General features: G+C 44.8%; 1 protein-coding gene across 1 annotated transcript in view; it reads right to left on the bottom strand.

Moving 5' to 3' along the window:
- Positions 1-1,397: 1,397 nt before the first annotated feature.
- PAH (phenylalanine hydroxylase) overlaps positions 1,398-19,929 on the bottom strand; it is a 60,700-nt gene continuing 42,168 nt past the window's right edge. Inside the window, exons 5-13 of the mRNA XM_019732085.3 lie at positions 19,530-19,597; positions 16,435-16,631; positions 13,938-14,073; positions 12,257-12,326; positions 8,589-8,645; positions 7,019-7,114; positions 6,225-6,358; positions 4,569-4,684; positions 1,398-2,007 (exon numbers count right to left, since the gene is read on the bottom strand). Coding sequence (XP_019587644.1) covers positions 1,964-2,007; positions 4,569-4,684; positions 6,225-6,358; positions 7,019-7,114; positions 8,589-8,645; positions 12,257-12,326; positions 13,938-14,073; positions 16,435-16,631; positions 19,530-19,597 — 918 coding nt within the window. The 3' untranslated portion in view covers positions 1,398-1,963. The remainder of the gene's footprint in view (positions 2,008-4,568; positions 4,685-6,224; positions 6,359-7,018; positions 7,115-8,588; positions 8,646-12,256; positions 12,327-13,937; positions 14,074-16,434; positions 16,632-19,529; positions 19,598-19,929) is intronic.

The following is a 19,929-nucleotide window of genomic DNA, read 5'->3' as shown; positions in this document are numbered from 1 at the left end:
GAGGCAATGGCAATCGTATACTGAACTTAAATCATCCGTGAAATGGGTATGAGATATGCTATGTTCAACCCTAATAGGTGGGGGCCGGATGATGAGCTGTTTACAACCAGCACGAGAGATCTGGTTTTGGATACTGCACCTGCAAGTGCTTTTGGATCCTTGGGGCGGCAGATCCATGAAGTTACCACCGCCATTGACACCCTAGGGGATGTTGACAGCTGGTGGCAAGGGAAGTTCAGATAGGAGGTCTGAGAAGTCAAGACCTGGAAGTCCAAATCAAAAGTAAGCGGGCGAGGTCACGGGCCTCAGAGAGTAACACGCACGCAGATATGTTGTGATCTTGTAGCAGCGGGGGTTGATCAGGAAAAAATAGACTGACAACGCAATGCTCTCTTGTTGGAACTTTGGAAACAGTTGCGTCTGGAACAGTAATTCTGGCGAATCCTAAAGGGGAAGTCTGGGAAAGTGCGACAGGTGTCCCTCCAGGACTTCATGCAGCCTCTTGAGGCCGACTCCTTTCAGCTTGATTGGGAGGGGGGAGGGGCAAGGTACCGGGTCAGAGGGGAGGAGTGGGAACTGGAGACCCCATGTGGAACTATCCATACATTGGTCTCCTTCCAATGTGCAGACGGTTTTGGCCCTGGTTGATACCGGCACAGACTGCAGTCTTATTTATAAAAACCCTGGCTGTGCCCAGGAGGTCTGGCTGTGCCCAGCAGGACTGGCGGTACCCTGAGAAACTCTGGCTGTGCCCAGAAAGTAGGTGGACATTAAGGGACACCGCCTGGAACATTGCCTGACTGGACTGGAACTAATTTCGTGAACTGGGTTCCTGACACAGAGCCCCTCGTGGAAGACGCTTGTTGCATAGATTGTGAGGCAAGACCCTGGGGGGTGGAGTGTGGGGACAGAGTCCCAGAGAGCAGTTTCCAGACTGTCGGCCTCATGTGGAAAGGTGCTGGCTCAGGTAGTAGGTGGCCATCAGCTGTAACCGGTTAGCCATTGGCCACTGATATAACTGCCGTGGCTGAGCTAGCAAGCACGGATTGCAGTCAGCAAGGGGTTGGTTGGTTGGCAGAGAAGCGATGACAGGTTGCGGATCGCGTGGCTCCTGCTTCCTGTGTCTCCAACTCAGCCGCCAGCGAGAATATAGTGGTATGAACCCCCTATCTATGGCTCCATGGGTGTTCCTTTTCGGCCTCACCATATCCTGCGTTCTTGTGCAGGGAGTGGGAGCAGAGACCCTGCCTGACAGTTGTATCTTAAGTATCTTCAAAATGTCTCCCAAAACAAACTTGACAGTTAACTGGAAAAGGATACTGCAAGTTGTGGGAGTCAGGCAGGGAGTTCTATTATCTTCCACAGCGGTATTTATGATTATAAAACATAGACAAATGTTCTGATATTATGCTATGAACTTTAATGTTTAAAACTATTTTAATTAAAGAAAACCTGCACAGGCAACATAACAAGGCAGTAGTTAGAATCATAGTTCACTGAGAGAGACGATCACACTTCAAAGCTAAGATTTATATTCAATCCAAAAATTCAATTCTGATCATAGGCATGTGTTTTACATTTAGTGATAGATACTCCTTTAGGAATGCTCTGTGGCAAGTAACAAAAGCATATATGAAGCTTGAATGAAGCAGGTCACAAATTTTAATTAACTTTGATGAAATGCCACAGATTATTAATTTTAACTCAATTGAGAAGAGGCGGTTACTATCTCTAAATCAAAGATGACCCCAAAAGATCCACCAATTTGCTCGTAGGTATGTATGACTATGCTGTCGTTTTAGATTAGATTTGTTTGTCAATCCTCCATCTTGGTCAAAAAATGATTTCAGGCAGTCATTTCAAATTAAGGTTTGATCTTCAGACTTTTTCAGATAAAATAAAAGAAGTTGTTGGATTTCCATCAACAGATTCTCAGTTGACAGGCCCGATTCTGCCCCTGGCTTCACTTTATTTTCTGAAGAGCACTGCAAAGGATTCCAACTTCACCTACGAAGAAAAACAGATGAGCCACTCATATTATCAGCAAACACCTTTCAAGTGTCCGCAGTGTGTAAAGCAGTAGGGATCCGTGGGATGTAGATATGCTCTATCTAGACCCCAACCTTCCAGGAGCTTACAGCTTAGCTGTAGTAATAGAATTAGGGCAGTTATAGCACAGGTAATTACAAGTTTTAGGAAGTGGTAAAGCTATTAATTAATTAGCTTCCGCTTTCCATAGGCTATTTCTCAGGGAAGGAGTTAATAGTTTTCTCAGGGAAATCACTAGCTGTTCTGTTTCTCTCTTACGTGACCATCCATAGATGCTTGTAAAGAGCTAAACCACTGAAGCTAAAAGTTGGTTCATACAAACTTCCTGTGTCAGAATCACCTGGGATCATCTTACATATACAAACTCCCAAGTCTTACCACAAATTTAATGAATTTAGTCTGGGGCTATGACTCAGGACTATTAATTTTTTATTAGTCTTAGATGTACAAAAACAATGTAGCGATTAGACAGGGACGATTAATTTTTAGCTAGCTTTCCAAGTGACTGACACACACTGGGTTTGAGAATGCACAGTCTAAGCAGACACCTCAGCCTGCATTGCCAGACCGCTGGACTAGACATGATGGAGCCCCTTTCATTCGTGCCATGTTCTCACATGCCAGGGGGCCACAGGGACACAGTCTCTTCATAGAAGTAGAAGGGACCTTGGAGACAGACAAGCCTCGCTCCCTCCTAGATCCTGAAGACATACAAGTACAGAGAAGTGGGGCTTTACTTAAGGTCACATAACTCCAAGAGCCCTTCAGTTCTTAAATTTGTTACTCTGGGATTTTCAAGATTCCCTTATAAACAACAGCCTATGGAGTTATTTTTGCCTTTTCAGGGGAAATAAGAGAAAGAGAGAAAACAGCTATGGTCTGACCCCTCCTCATCCATCCCTACCGCTGGAGCACTTAGCTGGCCTCTTTGGTGAATAGATCTATTCCAGCTGAGTGTCCAATATAGAGTCTATTGGGGTGAATCAGCTTTGGGCTTTTTCAAATGGCTGATCACTAGTGGCCATAACTAATAGGGAGTGATTATAATGGCCAAGGCCAGCTCTATGTATTAGAAGTGGCCTCAGGCAACGTCAGAGGGGTATTAGAGGGATACTTGAAGCCTACCTGCCCTTTTAGGCTTTGTTAACATTACAAAGGAACCCCCATGTGACCTAGAATTCCTCCCTGCTGTCTCTGTCCTTTGGTGTTTTTGTCCATTTACTCAATAGTTCTTAAGTGTGTGTTACAGGCCATTGAGTTAGCCCAGACTTCCGGCTACCTTATGAATGAGTGATGTCCACAGTGCCCCATCCTCAACAGCCCTGCTCAGCTTTGTAGACTCATGCGTATGACTTGGTTCAGTCATCAATTCAAATTGAGACTGCAGCCAGGAAATCAAAAGGAGGCTGAGACTTGGAAGGGCAGCAATGGAAGAATTAGGAATGACCACTAAGAGTGAAGCTGTGTTATTAGAGACCAAGGCTAAGATCATTCATACCCTTGTATTCCCAATTACTATGAATGGAGGCAATAGTGCGACGGTGCAGCAGGCTAATAGAAAATAATTTGATTCATTTGAAAGACGGTGTTAAGGAAAGCTCTACAGATACCCTGGACCACCAGAAAGACAAGCAAGTGTGTCCTAGAGCAAATTAAGCTGCTAAGTGCCTAATATAATTTTTAGGAATAGAGCTAAGTGCTGGGGATTTACAGTGAACATGACATGACCTTCTGCTCAGGTCTAGCTGGGGAAATAGACAAGTAGACAATTACAAAACATATAATGATAAGCATTCTGAAAGAGGGATCTATGGGAATTCCAGGGCATAGGATGGGCACCCAAATCGGTGTTCCTTCCTACAAGAAGAGAGATCTAGGAAGGACTGAGAGGATAAACTGGAGTGGGGCCCTTGAAATGGGAATGGTAAGAAGACTATCTTAAGTAAGAACTGTAGGGGCAGAGGCCAGGAGCCAAGAAAGAGCGTGGGAACTCAGTCGTCAGTGCTGCTAGAGGGGAGTGTAAAGGGCTAGAGAGAGGACTGGGCAACGAACACAATAACACTGTGATTTTTTAAAGAGCCATTGTTATAATATCCTCATTGCCCAGGAAGCGTGGAAGACCAATCGATGAGCTACTAGGTGGCTGATAAAGTAGACAGAACTTTTCTCTTAGGGGGACATTCCAGGCAAAACAATATCCAATGGACACTTCGAGGAAAGGGGGTGGAGACGCAAAGGAGGAAGAGGAACGTGGCAGTGATGAGCAAGGATAGAAAGATGGTATACTGGTAGGAAGTGGGGTGGCATCTTGGAAGGTCAAAAAAGAAAAAAAATGCGCAAAACAATGCTGAACGTTTTGTCAAGTTTTTCTCCCTAATAAGCCAGCGGCCTACCTGGAGGTGCTTTTCCTCTTAGTTCAATATTTAATATATTTCTTACTGTTCCTATAGTGAAGGTAAGAAAACACAAGCCTCTATTTCCGGAAAAGAGGGTGGTCTCAAACGGGGTAAGTTACTTACTGTTGATGGAGTCAGCCAAAATCTTAAGCTGCTGGGTATTGTCCAAAACCTCAATCCTTTGGGTGTATGGGTCATAACGAACTGAGAAAGGCCGCGGGATTGTAGCAGCAAAGCTCCTGAAACCAAAACCACAGATCTGAGTGAAGAGCACCATTTTGGGAAAAATCATCCTAAAGGATTTCTCGGTGGCATTTCACTTGGCTATTAGTAGTAGCCCTGAAACCTCTCTAGAACAGGAGGTTTAGAAGCCAGGCTGAGAAGTGAAATGGTGTTTTAGTCAAGTCCTCTTGGGGACGCTTTGTGTTCTGTGTGTGTGTCAATGTGAATATACAAACAAATGTATGCATTAATGTATTTGGTCACCTATCTCCAGCAAGAAAGAGGTAGCTTACAATAAAAGCACATACACCATAAGGTCAAAATTCTCATCATCCATTAAAATAAAAAGAGTAAGTAAAATCCAGCTGAAGAATGTTATAGAAAAAATAAGCTTTTGACAATCAGCGCAGGGGGGGAAACACAACTCTCAAGAGTTGGAGAAAACACATTATTAATGAAATTTAGCATGGCTCGAGTGCTTCCTGTGGACCAAAAACTATGTTAAGTTCTTCTGTCCTGTAGTCTTCACAATGAGCATTCCTATTTTAATCTTCCTAAAAACCTTAGGAGGAAGGTGCTGTTATTATCCCCATTTTACAGATGAGGAAACTGCGGCTTGGGAAGGCTAAGTGACTTCAATACATGCTGAAGCTGGGAAGGGACCCAGGTAGTCTTACCCTGGCCTGTGTTCCTCACCTCCCTGCCTTCCCGATGCATTGCTGCTGGGTCTGGGAGGAATGCACCGTGAGGGCCGTAGGAGGCACATCAAGCAATATAATTAACAAGCTATTCAAAAATGTCCTATAAAAGGCAAAGACATCACAAATGCTATTTCTAAGTTGGCTTCTGGTGACAGTAGAAGCTGCCATAACTGTGGAGACAGTTATAAGGAAGGTTAGTAGGGCCCGCGAAGTTTGGCAAGAGTGGTGTGGCGTAGTGACTGGCTACCCAAGTTCCAGAGCCAGACTGCCTGGGCTCCTCTCCTGCCTCTGCCGATGACAGCCTGGTGGCCATGGGCACGGGGCTTAATCTTCCATAATACTGGAACAAGAGCACGACCCCCTCAGGGGGTTGTAGCAAGTGCAGTTATGGCTGAGTACTGATTTCAAATAAGTTGGTTGAAGAAAGACACACAAAGGTGAAATGTGGGTGAGGATTTGAAGGAGGGCGGGGAGCGAGTTATACAGGTGTCTGGGAGGATAAAGTGAACAAGCGACTTCCCCAGGGGTTAGAAGATTTCGAGGACTGATTTGGCGGAGGGACCTCTGTGGCCACCCGTACCCAGGAGCATTTACTGGGCGGACATGGGGCTGCACAGAGCAAGGATCGGGTGGCAGAGTGCTCTGCAGGGTGGAGCACGTCCAGAAAACAAGCTGTGCAACAGCATCCCGCTAAGGGGCCCCTCCCAACAGAGGGTGGAACGGGCAAGGGTGGGGAGGCCCTATCTGCTGCTGTGGATATGGAGTGCAGCTCCTGGCCAGCCACCCACAGATCAGGGGCACCAGGTCGAGTCAGGAGGTCCCAAGCGCTGCTGACCCACCTTAGTCACCACCTCACCTCACTTTCTCCTTGGCATCATTAAAACTCTCGGCCACGTAATACAGGGGCTGGAACTCTGTGATTGTATACTCCTGGGTGGCTGTCTTCTCCAGCTCCAGGGGGAGGAGCTTCGGCTTACCAGACAAGCAGTACTACAGGCCCCAAGCAGAAAGTTCACGGTTAAACCAGGGCCGGTGGTCCCTGCTGCATCCTATGGGTCATTTGTGCATCTTCTCCCATCTCACCCTGATTCCTCTCACACCACAGCCCAATTATTTTGCATATGCTGGATCCTACCCTTCATACCCCGTCTAAAACCCCCAGGTAAGATAGAGAGAAGTAATTCACTCCAACCATTTTCAAGTAAGGTGATCAACAATGTGAAAGCCAACCACATTTTCTGGCACGTGTTTGTAAACATCTGTATGCACAGTTCAGCCTTGGAATCTGGAGGCTCCTGTGTCCTGGAGATCTGTGTACTTGCAGTTCAATTTCTACCTTCTTTTTTTTTTTTTAAGGAGGGCGCAGCTCACCGTGGCCCATGCGGGGATCAAACCAGCAACCTTGGTGTTATCAGCACCATGCTCTAACCAACTGAGCTAACCAGCTGCCATCCCCCCCCCCAATTTTTACCTCTAACATCCATAGTCATGATCAAGTCATAGCTGCTGAGAAACCAATCACTTGAAGTTAAGCCCCTGGGTTGAATTTCAAATGGATGTACATGGGGTTTCCACAGCGCCAAGAGAGAAAGGATGGTTGGTTGTACCCACCACTTTAAAATCCACCCTTGGTTCCTGTTAGGGTCGTACCTGTAATTCACCAAAGGACGACAAGAGCCCAGCACCATAGGCCTTTATGGAGTCTCCTTGCTTGCAGAGCCCAAACTCTACAGTAAACCAGTAAATCTGGAATAAAGAGTCAAATTGAGAGCACACCCCAAGGAAGGGGAAAGCAGCAGGTGCCCTAGGGCCAAGGGTAGGACTGCCCAGCTGGGAGTATGTGCAGTTCTGTTCTCTGAATCAGTGTGACCTGGGGTCACTTCTCTGTGTCCTGTGCTTCTCCCTAACCTATCACCTATTGAATCAAGAGTCGGCTGAATGCAGGATGTGATAGGAAGCGTGGGGGATGGGGGGGAAGGTATTGAGGAAGCCCCAAAAGGACACCTCCAACAAGTTCCTCTCTCGTGACAGGAATTCCTCCATTCCCCCATGCTTTCTTCTCTGTGCCATCACCTACAGATGCGAGTCTTCAGCCCAGAGAGGTCAAGCAACACGCATACAGTTATACAGCAAATCAAGATCAGATCAAGAACCCAGGACTGTTCCCAGCCCAGTATATCAATAATAAGATACTTTTTCAAAAAATAAATCAGGTTGGTGATGAGTACTTTTATCATTGTTACAGCAGGTAACATGACACTCTTTCTGAGTTTATTTTCTTCTTATGAGTGAGGGATTCTATCAAGCTCTGCAGCTTCTCTGAAAATTGCTCATTGCATCTCTACAGCATCCGGCATTTAAAAATTCACATTCACACAAATTTTAACTCTTTAGATCATTATGATACACTGAGATGGGTAGGCTAGAAACTAGTGTATCCCTTCTTAAAGAGAAGGCAGCAAAAGCCACTCGCTCACGGTCTCAAAGAGAGCTGGTCAGTGAAAAAGAACCTGCTGGGAGTTTTTGCCCTTCTGATAAGTTGAATTCATACACTTCTAAACTGATACATTTTAATGATAGATTTGCATGCATTTGTGATCCCTAATTCCATATAAAGTTTTATTTTTCATCTTCCAGGCTAAGCACACTGTAAGAAATGTGGCTTAGAGGCTGGGGAGGGACCACTCAAGTTGGAAAGGAGTCTGTAGGAAGGAAACGTTTGCCCTGCTGCGCAGAGGTGCTAATTCCAGGCTTCAATGGATGAGTGCCATCACCTTCACTGGGGGGAGGGAAGTGTTTGGTAAGAGGGGGAAAGCCCACCCCAATTGCTACCTTAAGTATGAAAAGGGAAAGTCCCCAGTGTTGGCTCTGCTGCAAAGGCAGAGAGTATATATATATTCCTTCTTCAAAGCCATGAATCGAGATTACTCCCCCCACACACTTTATACCCAGGAGTGCTCAAGGGCTATCGTTACCGCCTGTTGATGCTTTCAAGGCACTCTGTTTAAAATCCCATGTAAACATCTGCATGCCATTGATTTCAAAATCAACCCATTAAGGAGAAATCCAAACGTGAAATTTCACTTATGCAAAGATGACCCAGCGCATTCTGATTTTCTGCCCAAATGGCCTGGCTCTCAGGGGAGCATCAAAGTTTCAAAGACCTGAGGGTGACAGCCTATAACACTCCCACTGTCCACCAAGAAGAGAGGGGACTTACCGTGGCAAGTTTCTCAACGTACTCGTCAGGTGCACCCAGAGAGGCGAGGCCAATTTCCTGTAATTGTGGAGAAACAGAGTCACGGGCAGGCCTGGGGTCTGCCTATCTTCAACCCTTACCCTCAGTCTCTGTCTCGTACTTGGCCACAGGGAGGTGAGAGTTGGCCAGATGCCTTCAGAAGGGCCCAGAGTGACCCTGATTGTTCTGTCAAGTCTCCCTAACCACACATCATAGAATCACAGATCTCCTGGGGGAAACCGTTCCCTAAGAGTTTGTCCTTTGTATTCACTTTACAAATGAGAAAGCTGCGGCACAGAAAAGGGAGATGATCTGCTCAAGGTCAGACAGTACTTTGTGTCTAAAGCTTCATCTCTTGATTCCAGCTCGGGAATTATTCTCTCGCAGCAGAAGTGGAACTTTCCTGGAGCACTAGATGGGTCTTAGTCACGTACCCTGAAGATGCCACAGGAGAACTGCAGAGATGTGCTTGACATCTATCCAGGTATATATAGTTGGAGAGTCAGAAATGTCATGGACCACTTCTCAGCACAGCTCCAACTGCAGAATGTCTGGTGGTCTCTTTGTCTCTGTTACAGCAATTCCAGCAGCCTGCCTTGTATCAGGCAGTGTATATATACAAATATATACTTTTGTCTTCCCTGCTATATCCATTCATTCATTCATTGCAAAAATATCTACTGAGTGCCTTGTATGTGGCTGGAGGTATACAAAATTGACAAAGGTCCTTGACCTCATGGTGTTTACATTTGAGTGGGTGGAGATAGACAATAAATAATAAGCCTGTACACAGGTATGTTGGAAGGCAATAAGTTCTTTGGAAAGAAGAAACAAAAGGACAAAGGGGCGAAAGGGATGGGGAGTGCCAGAAGAGCAGGGTGGGGTGTGGGGTGAGAAATGTGTGAGTTTAAAGAGGGCTCCAGGGTAAGCATCCTTGAGAAGGTGATATCTGAGCAAAGCCTTGATGGAAGTGAGGCTGTTGGCTGTGCTGACATCTGAGGGAAGAGCCTTACACAGGTCGAGTGTACAGTCAATGAAAAGCTCTCTGAGGAGAAGAAATATTAGTTTGTTCAAGAACAGAGAGGGAGGAGTGTGGTTAGAGCAGAGTAAGAGGGTGGGGAGAGTGACAGGTGATATGCTCAATCATGTAGGACCTTTCTGGCTACTTAGGACTTAGGATTTTCCTCTCAGTGAAATGGGGAGCCATTGCAGGACTTTGAGAAGAGAAGTGGCAAGATCTGGTTTATCATCAAAGACTCACTCTGGCTGCTGTGTGAGAGTAGGTTGCAGAGGGGTCAAGGGGAGAGGCAGGGAGACCAGTTGGGAGGCTACTGAAGTCACCAGGTGAGAAATGATGGTGCCTGAGATCAGGTTGGTAGCAGTGGAGGTGATGGGCAATGGCCAGATTCTACGTGTATTTTGAAGGTAAAACACAGAGAATTTTCTGGAAGGTTGGTTGTATGTATGTAAGAGAAAAAGGAGTCAATGATGTCCCTCAGGTGCTTTTAGTTTGAGCAACTGGAAGGATGGAGTTGCCATGAACTAATATATAGAGGGCTGTGAATGGAGAAGGTTTGAGCAGAAAGATCAGGAATTCAGTTTTGGACAGGATGAATAGAGATCTGCACTCGACACCCAAATGGGGATATTGAGTAGGTGGTTAGATATGTCAATCTGAGTTTTGAGATTAAAGTCAGTGGTGGAGACAGGGATGTGTTCAGCGTCAGGGTAGAGATGGTATTTAAAGCCATGAAATTGGGTGAGATGACCAAGGAATTCGTGTAGACACAGAGAAGGACTTAAGAATTGGACCCACTTTGAAGCAAGAGGCCACATGGTCTTCATCCCTGTATTCCTGCCTGGGCCAAACCCAGAGCCTGGCCCAGATTACATGCTGAGAAAATGCTGTCTGAGTTAGGGTGATTCAGATACTTCCTTAGCCCGGCTCTATGCTCCTGCCCCTTCCCCATCTCTGCTCCAGACACGCCACATTCCAAGTCTATCAGAAGCCACTGATACATCTAAGATCACAACAGTACCCTGTTCTAGTTGTCACCACTCTTTGTTAGCCCAGAGCTTACCTAGAACAAGAGGTCCCGAGATTTCTCTGTGCTCCATCCCCCACCCCATCTGTACTCTAGTGCGAAGCAAATACTGACTTTATATCCAACAGGAAGGTGCTCAGGGGACCTTCAAAATGGTTCCCTGCCTTGGGACTGTCCAGGTCAAAGTTGGAACCATGTGACACTTGATGGCCCACAGCTTCCATCTCTTGACTCAGGTAATTGTCCACTCCTCTGTGGGACTCCCCAAAATGGAAATGGCTTCAGGAGGATTGGGAGTTAGCCTCTGACTGGGTAGAATAGCTTCTGATGGTGAGAACAAGAAGTTCCTATTCTCCAAGGAGAAAACTGATTTTTCTTTGGGCTCAGTAACAAATCCTGGTTTTAAATCTTCCCATGTAATCAATGACAGCTTGGCAGCGGGAACCACACTTCTGAAAGCCAGATGGTCAGCAATAGCCTCAGTCCAGTAGTGATACTTCCACAGTCAAAGTTCAACCAATCCCACTTCTGAAAGCCCAACAATCTCTGAATTCCACATTTCCCCACACCCTACATAAAAGCAACAATTTTGTTGGTTTGGCGTGGCTATGTCTTACAAGTACAGTTCTCTCTTACTTAGCAAACAGTTAATTCAGCTTTTTGTTTGTTTGTTTCAGATAGTAAGTGGTAGCCTCTTCCTTCAACAGTGGAAATATTTATTTCTCCCAACTGAGGGGAAATGCTTATAAAGTTCACACAATTCCATTACTCTGAAATTTATACTTGGTCCAGCATTTGCTCATGGGTCATTCCCTGTGGTCCTCATTTTTCTTTCTGAGGAAGAAGACTGGCAGGGAGGGTTTTTTATTGATCCACTTTTGTGGAGTCTGAGGCACAGGATGATGGCCTGGCAATTTGCCCCAGGTCGCACAGCTGGTTGGTGGTGTGGTGGTGTCTTCATGTGCATCTTCAACAATCCTGTGACCCCACCTACCCAACCATGGTTCTAGGCTGCCTCTCAGTGCCCAGAGAACATAAGTAGAATTCTTTCACTGATCCAGAAAGGATTTTTTTTTTGCTTGCTCACCAGTGTGACCGATGAATCAAGGTCTAGCCTGCTGCTTTGATGATGGTGGTAAGATGTTTGGCTCTTTATACTTTGCCAACTATGAGTTGGGATGCTGGCATTGAATTCTTGGCAAATATAATCTTACTTAATGACTGCATATACAAAAATGACTGCCTGACAAGGCAGAAAGTGGCAAAGGCCCTAAAGGTGTTAGGAGAACTTGACAGAGGTACGGTTACTTCTACAGGGGGATCAGGGAGGCTTTCATGATGAAAAGGTTCTAAAACTACAGTGGTAGGACAAGTCACCTTAGCAAATTCAACAGTGTAATTCAGATGATGATTGATTCACCAATCCCGTGCTGTGGTCCCTGGAATGCGTATTTAGCCCTCTGCATGAGACCACACACCCATCTCATGTGGGAGCACAGAACAGTACCTTGCAGCGGACATGAGGGCCCCTCATTAGGCTCAATTCATTTGAGCAATCCAAGCCTCAACTCTGTAGCTCTAAGGCTGAAGAGATCCATTCCTTACCTGGGAAAACTGGGCAAAGCTGGGATCTGAAAACAAGGGCACGTGTCCCAACAGCTCATGGCAGATGTCGCTGAAAGACAGAAAGAACAGAGCTTGAAGAGGAGGAGGGTTACAAGACAAGCCAAACTCAGGCTTTCTACAAAAGAATGGTCGGGAAGAAATGAAGTGACTTATTCAGGTTTACGACCTCACTCCTAAGAATAAGTGACCTGTGTAAAACTTGGGATCTGATGATGCAAGGTATAAGAGAATGGGAAGAAGAGGAAGGAAAAGTAAAGGACAGGGCAGGAGATATCAGCCAGGGGGGTCTTAGGTGTATGTCTTGTGGGTGTAGAACAGAAGGGCCAATATTCCTATGGGCATCCTCCTATACACCCGAGTGAGCTGTGGGCCATGAATACTTCCCATCCCAAGTTTTCACCCTGGGAGGATACAATGTGCTCAGTTATTTCCTGTGGGAAATTAATATATACATAGATATATATAGATATATAGATATATAGATATATAGATATAGATATAGATATATAGATATATAGATATATAGATATATAGATATATATAGATAGATATATAGATAGATATATAGATATATAGATATATAGATATATATATATATAGATATATAGATATATATAGATATAGATATAGATATAGATATAGATATAGATATAGATATAGATATAGATATAGATATAGATATAGATATAGATATAGATATTTGTTGTTGTTTTTTAAATAGTGCCATTCCTCCCTTATTCTGGAGTGGGCAGCAGTCAGTCAGGGAAGAAAACATACATTTAATACTTTATGTGCCAGGTCTATTAGGAACAGGTCTTTACTGATTTATAGTAATGAACTTTATGGGCACAGAAAGACCATTTTGGATGTCCCGCTGACTTTCTATATAAATTGCTTAAGTTCTACCTGTTTCCCCAAAAATAAGACCTAGCCAGACAATCAGCTCTAATGCATCTTTTGGAGCAAAAATTAATATAAGAATCGGTATTATATTATATTATTATATTATATTATATCATTATCACATTACACTACATTACATTACATTACATTACATTACATTACATTACATTACATTACATTAGAGACCCAGTCTTATATTATAGTAAAATAAGGCCAGGTCTTATATTAATTTTTGCTCCAAAAGATGCATTAGAGCTAATTGTCCGGCTAGGTCTTATTTTGGGGGAAACAACTGTAGCTGACTAAGAAGATAGATAAAGGCAAAAGTAAGCAGCATAGTGGCCAGCCATTATCTACAGCCAGCCAAAACACAATCTAGGCAAAAAAAGCTTAGAATCATCTATGCATGTATTTAGGAGATGTTGAGATAGTTTTGTGCCATTTGTTCCTGTTCTGATTTGGAAATTCACAGTTCTAACTCCTACAATCCCTCTGGAACTTGAATGTGACCTCTCTTTCCCATAGCCAGGAACGGTCTGACTCTTTGGCTCACAGGATGCCCAAATCTCCAAGTAGTATGGTCCATTTGAACAGAGAAAATCCCCTGCAGAGATGAACTCTTCTCTTTGTATCAATCAAACAATCTAGGCAACTTGTTCTATGGGTCAGTCCACGATGAGCCCAAACCTCATTCCTGGAGCAGGGAAAGGTGGCAGTCACTGCGGCTGGCAACTGGTAGCAAGAGGACGATACTCACGGTTCGGGTGTGTACATGGGTTTGGACCCATGTCTGATGTACTGCGTGCAGTGGAAGACTCGGAAGGCCAGGCCGCCCAGGAAATCCCGGGAGGAAAGCAGGCCAGCCACAGGTCGGAGGCGGAAACCAGTGCAAGCTAGGAAGCAAAGGAGAAAGAAAACTCAGAGCCCATCACAGCAGAGCCAGAGGGGCCTGAAGACCTGTAGGTAGGAAAGCAGTACACCCAGCTGTTCAGGAGCATGGGTGCCGATGCCAAGTGGACTTGGCTTCAAATCTCTGCACCAATTCTTTCTCGCTGGGGGATTCAGGTGAAGTAAGTTCACTTCTCTGAGCCCCCCATTTCCTCATCTGCAAAATGTGGATAAACACTTCCTAGGATTATTCTGAGACTCAAAAGAGCTAATGAATAGAAAGTACTTAGCACAGAGCCTCGACTTTGGAAACCTCCAATAAATTCAGCTTTCAATATTGTCTGTGAAGCTGGAACATCTATTCCCTACTCCTCAGGTTTCCAGAGTGCAGAGGGAAGTTTCACTCCATTTCCCAGGAAGGAAAAGTATAATAGGAGCCCTTCCCGCTTCTCTCCTGCACCTCACACAGTCCACCCATGGGGAATAATAACTTCTCTGATTGGAGTCTTTGGGAAGAGGGACGAATATTCTCAATTTGACCCTTTCTTCCCTTTCTCTCTTGAGTGTCCACAGAGGAGCCCACCCTGGTCTGCTCTTGGCCATGCAATGGGCTATACACTGTGCCAGTGAATTGGCAAGTAGGTTCATCTAATCTAGGGGGGAAATAATGGGATGTGGCTGCACATCTCCACCACATTCTGTAAGTTTATCAGTAAAAAAGCTGACATTTTGTTCACCATCTCTTTGGTTCCTATATCTGACTCTCAATTTATTTTAGACTTAGGAGGAGAAGAATAACTACAGTGGCCCTAATATAATAACTAACACTATATGTTACCTATCATGTGTCAGACACTGTTCTAAGCACTTTATATACAGAATGTACCAAAAAAAATGTATACACATTTTAAGAAAGGAAAAAACTGTATTAAAATTGTAATACTCAATATATACTGATAACAAAAGATGAATACAAACCAAGTGTATACATTTTTGGAACCCCCAATATACTAATTAATCCTCTTAATAACCCTATAAGGTAGCTGCTCTTATTATCCCCACTTTACAGATGGGGAAGCTGAGACCCAGAGACACAGAGAGGTTAACTTTCTCATCCATGGTCACAGGTACAGACAGGCTGTCGTCAGAGGCTGTTCTCTTAATTTCTTCTCTAGAACTCTCCAGCTGCTAGTGTTACTGTTTTCTTCTCCTTGTTACTGGCCATGGCAACATGGGTAATTAGCCAAAGAATGTTTTTAGGACCCCTTGTCCCGCCTATGTTCCCTGGACCTTCAGGGTGAAGTTCACTCTGCTTGAGCTCTCATTCCCCTATTTACCTGAGAAGTAAACACTCTCTACATGGAAGGGACCCAAAAGGTCATCTAGCCCCTCCCCAATCTATCGAAGCTGCCACTTCTTTCTCTGCCACGTATTAGGTTGGTGCAAAAGGAATTGCAGTTTTTGCAATGATTTTTAACCTTTTAAACCACAATTACTTTTGCACCAACCTAATAATTCCCCAGGCCCCTTGCCCCAGAGCTGGCCATATCATCTCCACATAGCTCAGAGGCATAGAAAGTTTTTCATTTCTATAAACCTGTGGCCTGTCCTCTCACTTTCCCTCACTCTAGCTGGCATATCATAGGTGTTTAATATGGGTTAGTTGCTTGTTTTATTTTGGTTGTGCTGAATTGAGCCCTCCTGGCTGACAGGAAAATACTTACCTGCCCTGGGAATGATGTGGAGAGGCCGGTCTTCCCAACAATGTATTCCCCCACTGAGTTATTCAGATTATTCTCGGTGCAATTCAGCCCAAATGCACTCAGCGCCTACAGCACTATGCTGGGTATCTTCACATGTAACATCGTTTTCATTTTCACAACTTCCCTATGAGAAGGCTAAAAGGCTGACACAGATTCCGTTTGATAGATGCCTGAACTGAGGTAGGCTCAGCCAACTAGAGGAGGTCACAGCAAGAGTCATGCCAGATGGATGCATAGATTTAGGGCTCAGGGCTCTTAGCACTGCCCCAGAAAGAGCACACTTCTTACACAAACACACACTACAGACATCTCATAACAAAGCACATCTGCAAGGAGTACCCTGACTGTACAGCCTGGGCTTTGAGTATGAAAAAAATACTTCTTGGGGACACGGATAATGGAAAAGCAATGTCTGGTGCCTTTGGGGGGGTTGGGTAAGAGTGGGTTAACGGTGGACGCTAGAAGGAAGGCAGAGTGGAGCGTGAAGTTCCCTTTTCCCTACAAGAATCGACCTGCAGGCATTACCACAAACACACTCACACTGGCCTCCATTTACTTGTCTTCCCCTCTCTCACCTCATTTTTGGCCCTGACGTAGACTTACTCTGCAGAAATTGAGAAACATCTTCCAGCTGGGGAATGTTATCTTCACGGAAGCCACAGTACTTTTCCAGAAGTGGGAAGATGTGATTGTGCTCATAGCAGGCGTGGGTTTTATACAAGGACTTCAGGGTCTTCAACACCAACCCCCACGTTTTCTTTTCTTCCTCCGAGTATTCCACTCGAGGGATGGGCTGCCCACTGGAATACAGGCATGAGATATTTGTCTCCAACAGAGCAGGTACAGAGGGGAGGGAGAAGGAGCATTAGCAGAGGGAGAGGGGTCCAGAGTCTGTGAGCAGCCACCACCCAGACTCCAGGGGACTTCGTAAGTTATTTGAAAGAGGAAAATTCCACTTCATGATATGGGACACATTCAACTGATTTAGTTAAGCAACAATACAAGCTCTCACCTCACCAACTGCACCAAGGATTTGCTCTCACACTGGGGAATCATTTGGTCTTTCTGCACTCCTATCTCTCCAACTGTTTACCTAAGGTGGGAATTCACTTACCATCAGGAGCCAGGCAGGTAATGTAAATGTGTCAAGTAGCAGGTGTAGACAATAGGAGAGAGGGGCTAAGACAACTGAAGAATGCAGCCTCTTTCTAAACAAACGCATCCAAGTTCAATGAAAGTATCCAAGTTCAATGAAAGTTTTGTATTATGTCAACTAAAGCAATTATATCTTGGGTTAATGCAGATTTAACATGTGCACCAAGAGTCTGAGACCCTTGTTTAGTGGCCGTACACTTGCTAGATTTTATATCTCGGCCCTTGGGAAGTTATAAAGTTGTTTGAATGCACGCGAGGGATAAGATCTGCTCACCTAACATTTTCTGCTATGACCTAACAATTACAGGAAGCTTGTTAAACTACATATGTTGGCCCTGCCCCACAGATCCTGAATCTAGATTTCAATAAGTTCCCACACTATAGTTTGAGAGTCATTAATCTGAAAGGTCCCTTATGAAAAACATCTAAGAATGAGCTGTGTTCTGAGCAGTAAAAACAAATGAAAACCAAAGAAAGCCTGACTTGAAAGCCCAGTGACCGTTCTCTGGGCTGCAGGCCTGTTTCTTAACAGGGTACAGAGTGTCTGGCACAAGATGAGACTGTTACCTGAGAATAATGCATCGTCATCATGCTCCCAACTAGGGCCCTCCTGCCCTTTCAGAACTGTAGCTCATCCAAGGACATGACAACAAAGTCACTGTTACGTTCCACAGAGGTGGGTGGGGATTAGCGGGGAAAGACAGATTGTTGCTTAAGCATTGAAAGCAAGACAAACTCAGAAGGTCCTGCAATGGCCAGCCAGGATTGTAAAAAAAAAAAGGAAAAAAAAAAAAAAAAAATCAGGTAAGCCCCTGCTAAGGATACAGCATTATTTCAGGGCTATATGCTGATCAAGGAAAAGAACGGGCTTTGGAGAGGGACTGAGAGGGGTTCAGTGCGTGGCTCTGCCATGTCTTAGCTGAGTGGCCTTGGGCAATGTAGTAAACCTCTCTGAGCCTAGCTTGGGCTAACTGTTCAGTGACACATTTGATCAACTGATCAGTATCCTGGGAGTCTCTGATTCATGACGCATGGGTTTGATCCCCGTGTGGAACAATTATTGGGGAGGGGCCAGAGACCTCAATGTGGTGAGGCTGTTGGTATGGAGGGTGGCTGAAGCCAGGGAAGACGGTCAAAGTTGAGTCCTGAAAGATGCTACAATTTCTGAGGTCAGAGAAGGCTGAGAAGAAACCTCATAAAGGAAGGAGAGAAACCAGCAGAGAGTAAAATATGTGAAGAAGTGTGGTCTCCTGATTCTGAGAACTCACACTCAGGAAAGTGGCTGAGAATGACTTCGGAGTTAAACAACCCTGAGTTCAAAGCCAGATAATGCCACCTACTAGAATGTGACTTTGGCAAGTTACTTAACTCTTTTAAGCTTTAGTTTTCCCATCAGGAAAATGGAGAGTTATTATTACGATTAAATGAAATAATGTAAACAAAGCATTTAGCAAAGCCCCAGACATAGGATGGAGATAATAATTGGGATCTATTATTATTGAGTAGCTAAAGAAGGACTCTTGTCTCTACCTGATTGGATGGTGTCCACCTGACCGTGCTAGGGCAAAGATGGGGACAGAGGCGAGAAGTCACCATGCTCTGTGATGCCTGCTTGCCACAAGCCAAGTCCCCTAGGGGCCTAGATCTGACCATGGTCAGCACGGTCCTGATCCTTCCGCTACCAGGAGTCATTCAGAGAAGGAAACGTTCTCATTTTCTCTACAAGTCCTTCCATTTGAAAGGTGACTTTGTATTTTGTATACAGAGCCCTATCTTCTCCTTTATCTCCCTCAGATTCTACCAAAGTGGTGAAAGTACCATTTTCTCAGCATTCTGGTCAACTGTTAAGTTTCTTCCTGGGCTCGTTCATCGTTTCTCATGCCCTTAACTTGAGAATGGAGCTCGGGCCCCAAACACTGCGGTTCCCATGGCAGCATCTCTGCAGTTCCTGAGGACTCGAAATAGCACAACAGTTCTCTTCCTAAATAATGTATTTGGTATTTGCATTTTCCTTCAGCTAAAATAGGGTAGAGGAGGTGCCTAGAATCCCAGACAGGAAAAAACTCAACTCCTCTGAAAATCGCCCTTCGCAGCTGGGTCAGATCAGACAAAAGTAGAACGCTGAGGCTGGGCTCGCCTGAAACCTCATATGATTGATTATTTCAGTAAAGCAGCCGCCTCCTTCTTGAATATAAATGATTCTCTTTTTGCTTCTCCCATGTTTAACATGGAGAATACCAGAGGCGGTTTTATTCAGGACTGAGGCCTTTTAGAATGACTCCAGACATCACTGCGTAATTATGTAACAAAGCTTGGGCGAGAGCTGGGCCCTGGTGCAGTGGGTAATTGTGTTTGGTCTGGCAGCATTTTTTTTTAATACATGTTATTAAAGGGAGGGTTTAAACATACACACACACACACACACACACACACACACACACACGGCAGGATTCTCCACGATGGTATTTTCCAACCGTGGGCAAGGGAAGGTAGGCTAGGAATGTGGTCTTCTTCTTCCATCCCAACCATCAAAACAGACTTACTGTCGGTAGTTGTAGGCTATGTCAGCAAAATATTTCCGTCTTTCTCGGTACACAGGATCTTTAAAACCCTAGGAGAAAGCAGACACTTAATATCTCAAGCGGCTTTGGAGGGAGAGGCCTAGTGTGCCTATGCATGCTTTGAATGGGGGCTCTTGAGCTTTGACAGTGCATCTCTCCTTCTGCTGGTTATACCCTGAAGAGAAAGCCTCAGTTAAATTGTGGGTAAGCTCTCCCACCAACATCATGAGTGACACATTATTAGCAACACCTTCAGTTCAGTATGAGCGTCAGGGCCACAGGATTCCAAAGTGCCAACAGTGTACAGGTTTCATCTCATCCACAGCATTTCTAACTTGTGAACTTCCTGAATTAGGCAAAGCCAGTAGGATAGATGTGTATG

Source organism: Rhinolophus sinicus, chromosome 1, assembly GCF_057876585.1.
Source record: "Rhinolophus sinicus isolate RSI-liver-muscle chromosome 1, RSI-T2T, whole genome shotgun sequence".
Taxonomy (NCBI): domain Eukaryota; kingdom Metazoa; phylum Chordata; class Mammalia; order Chiroptera; family Rhinolophidae; genus Rhinolophus; species Rhinolophus sinicus.
This window is presented reverse-complemented; position numbering and strand designations above follow the sequence as displayed.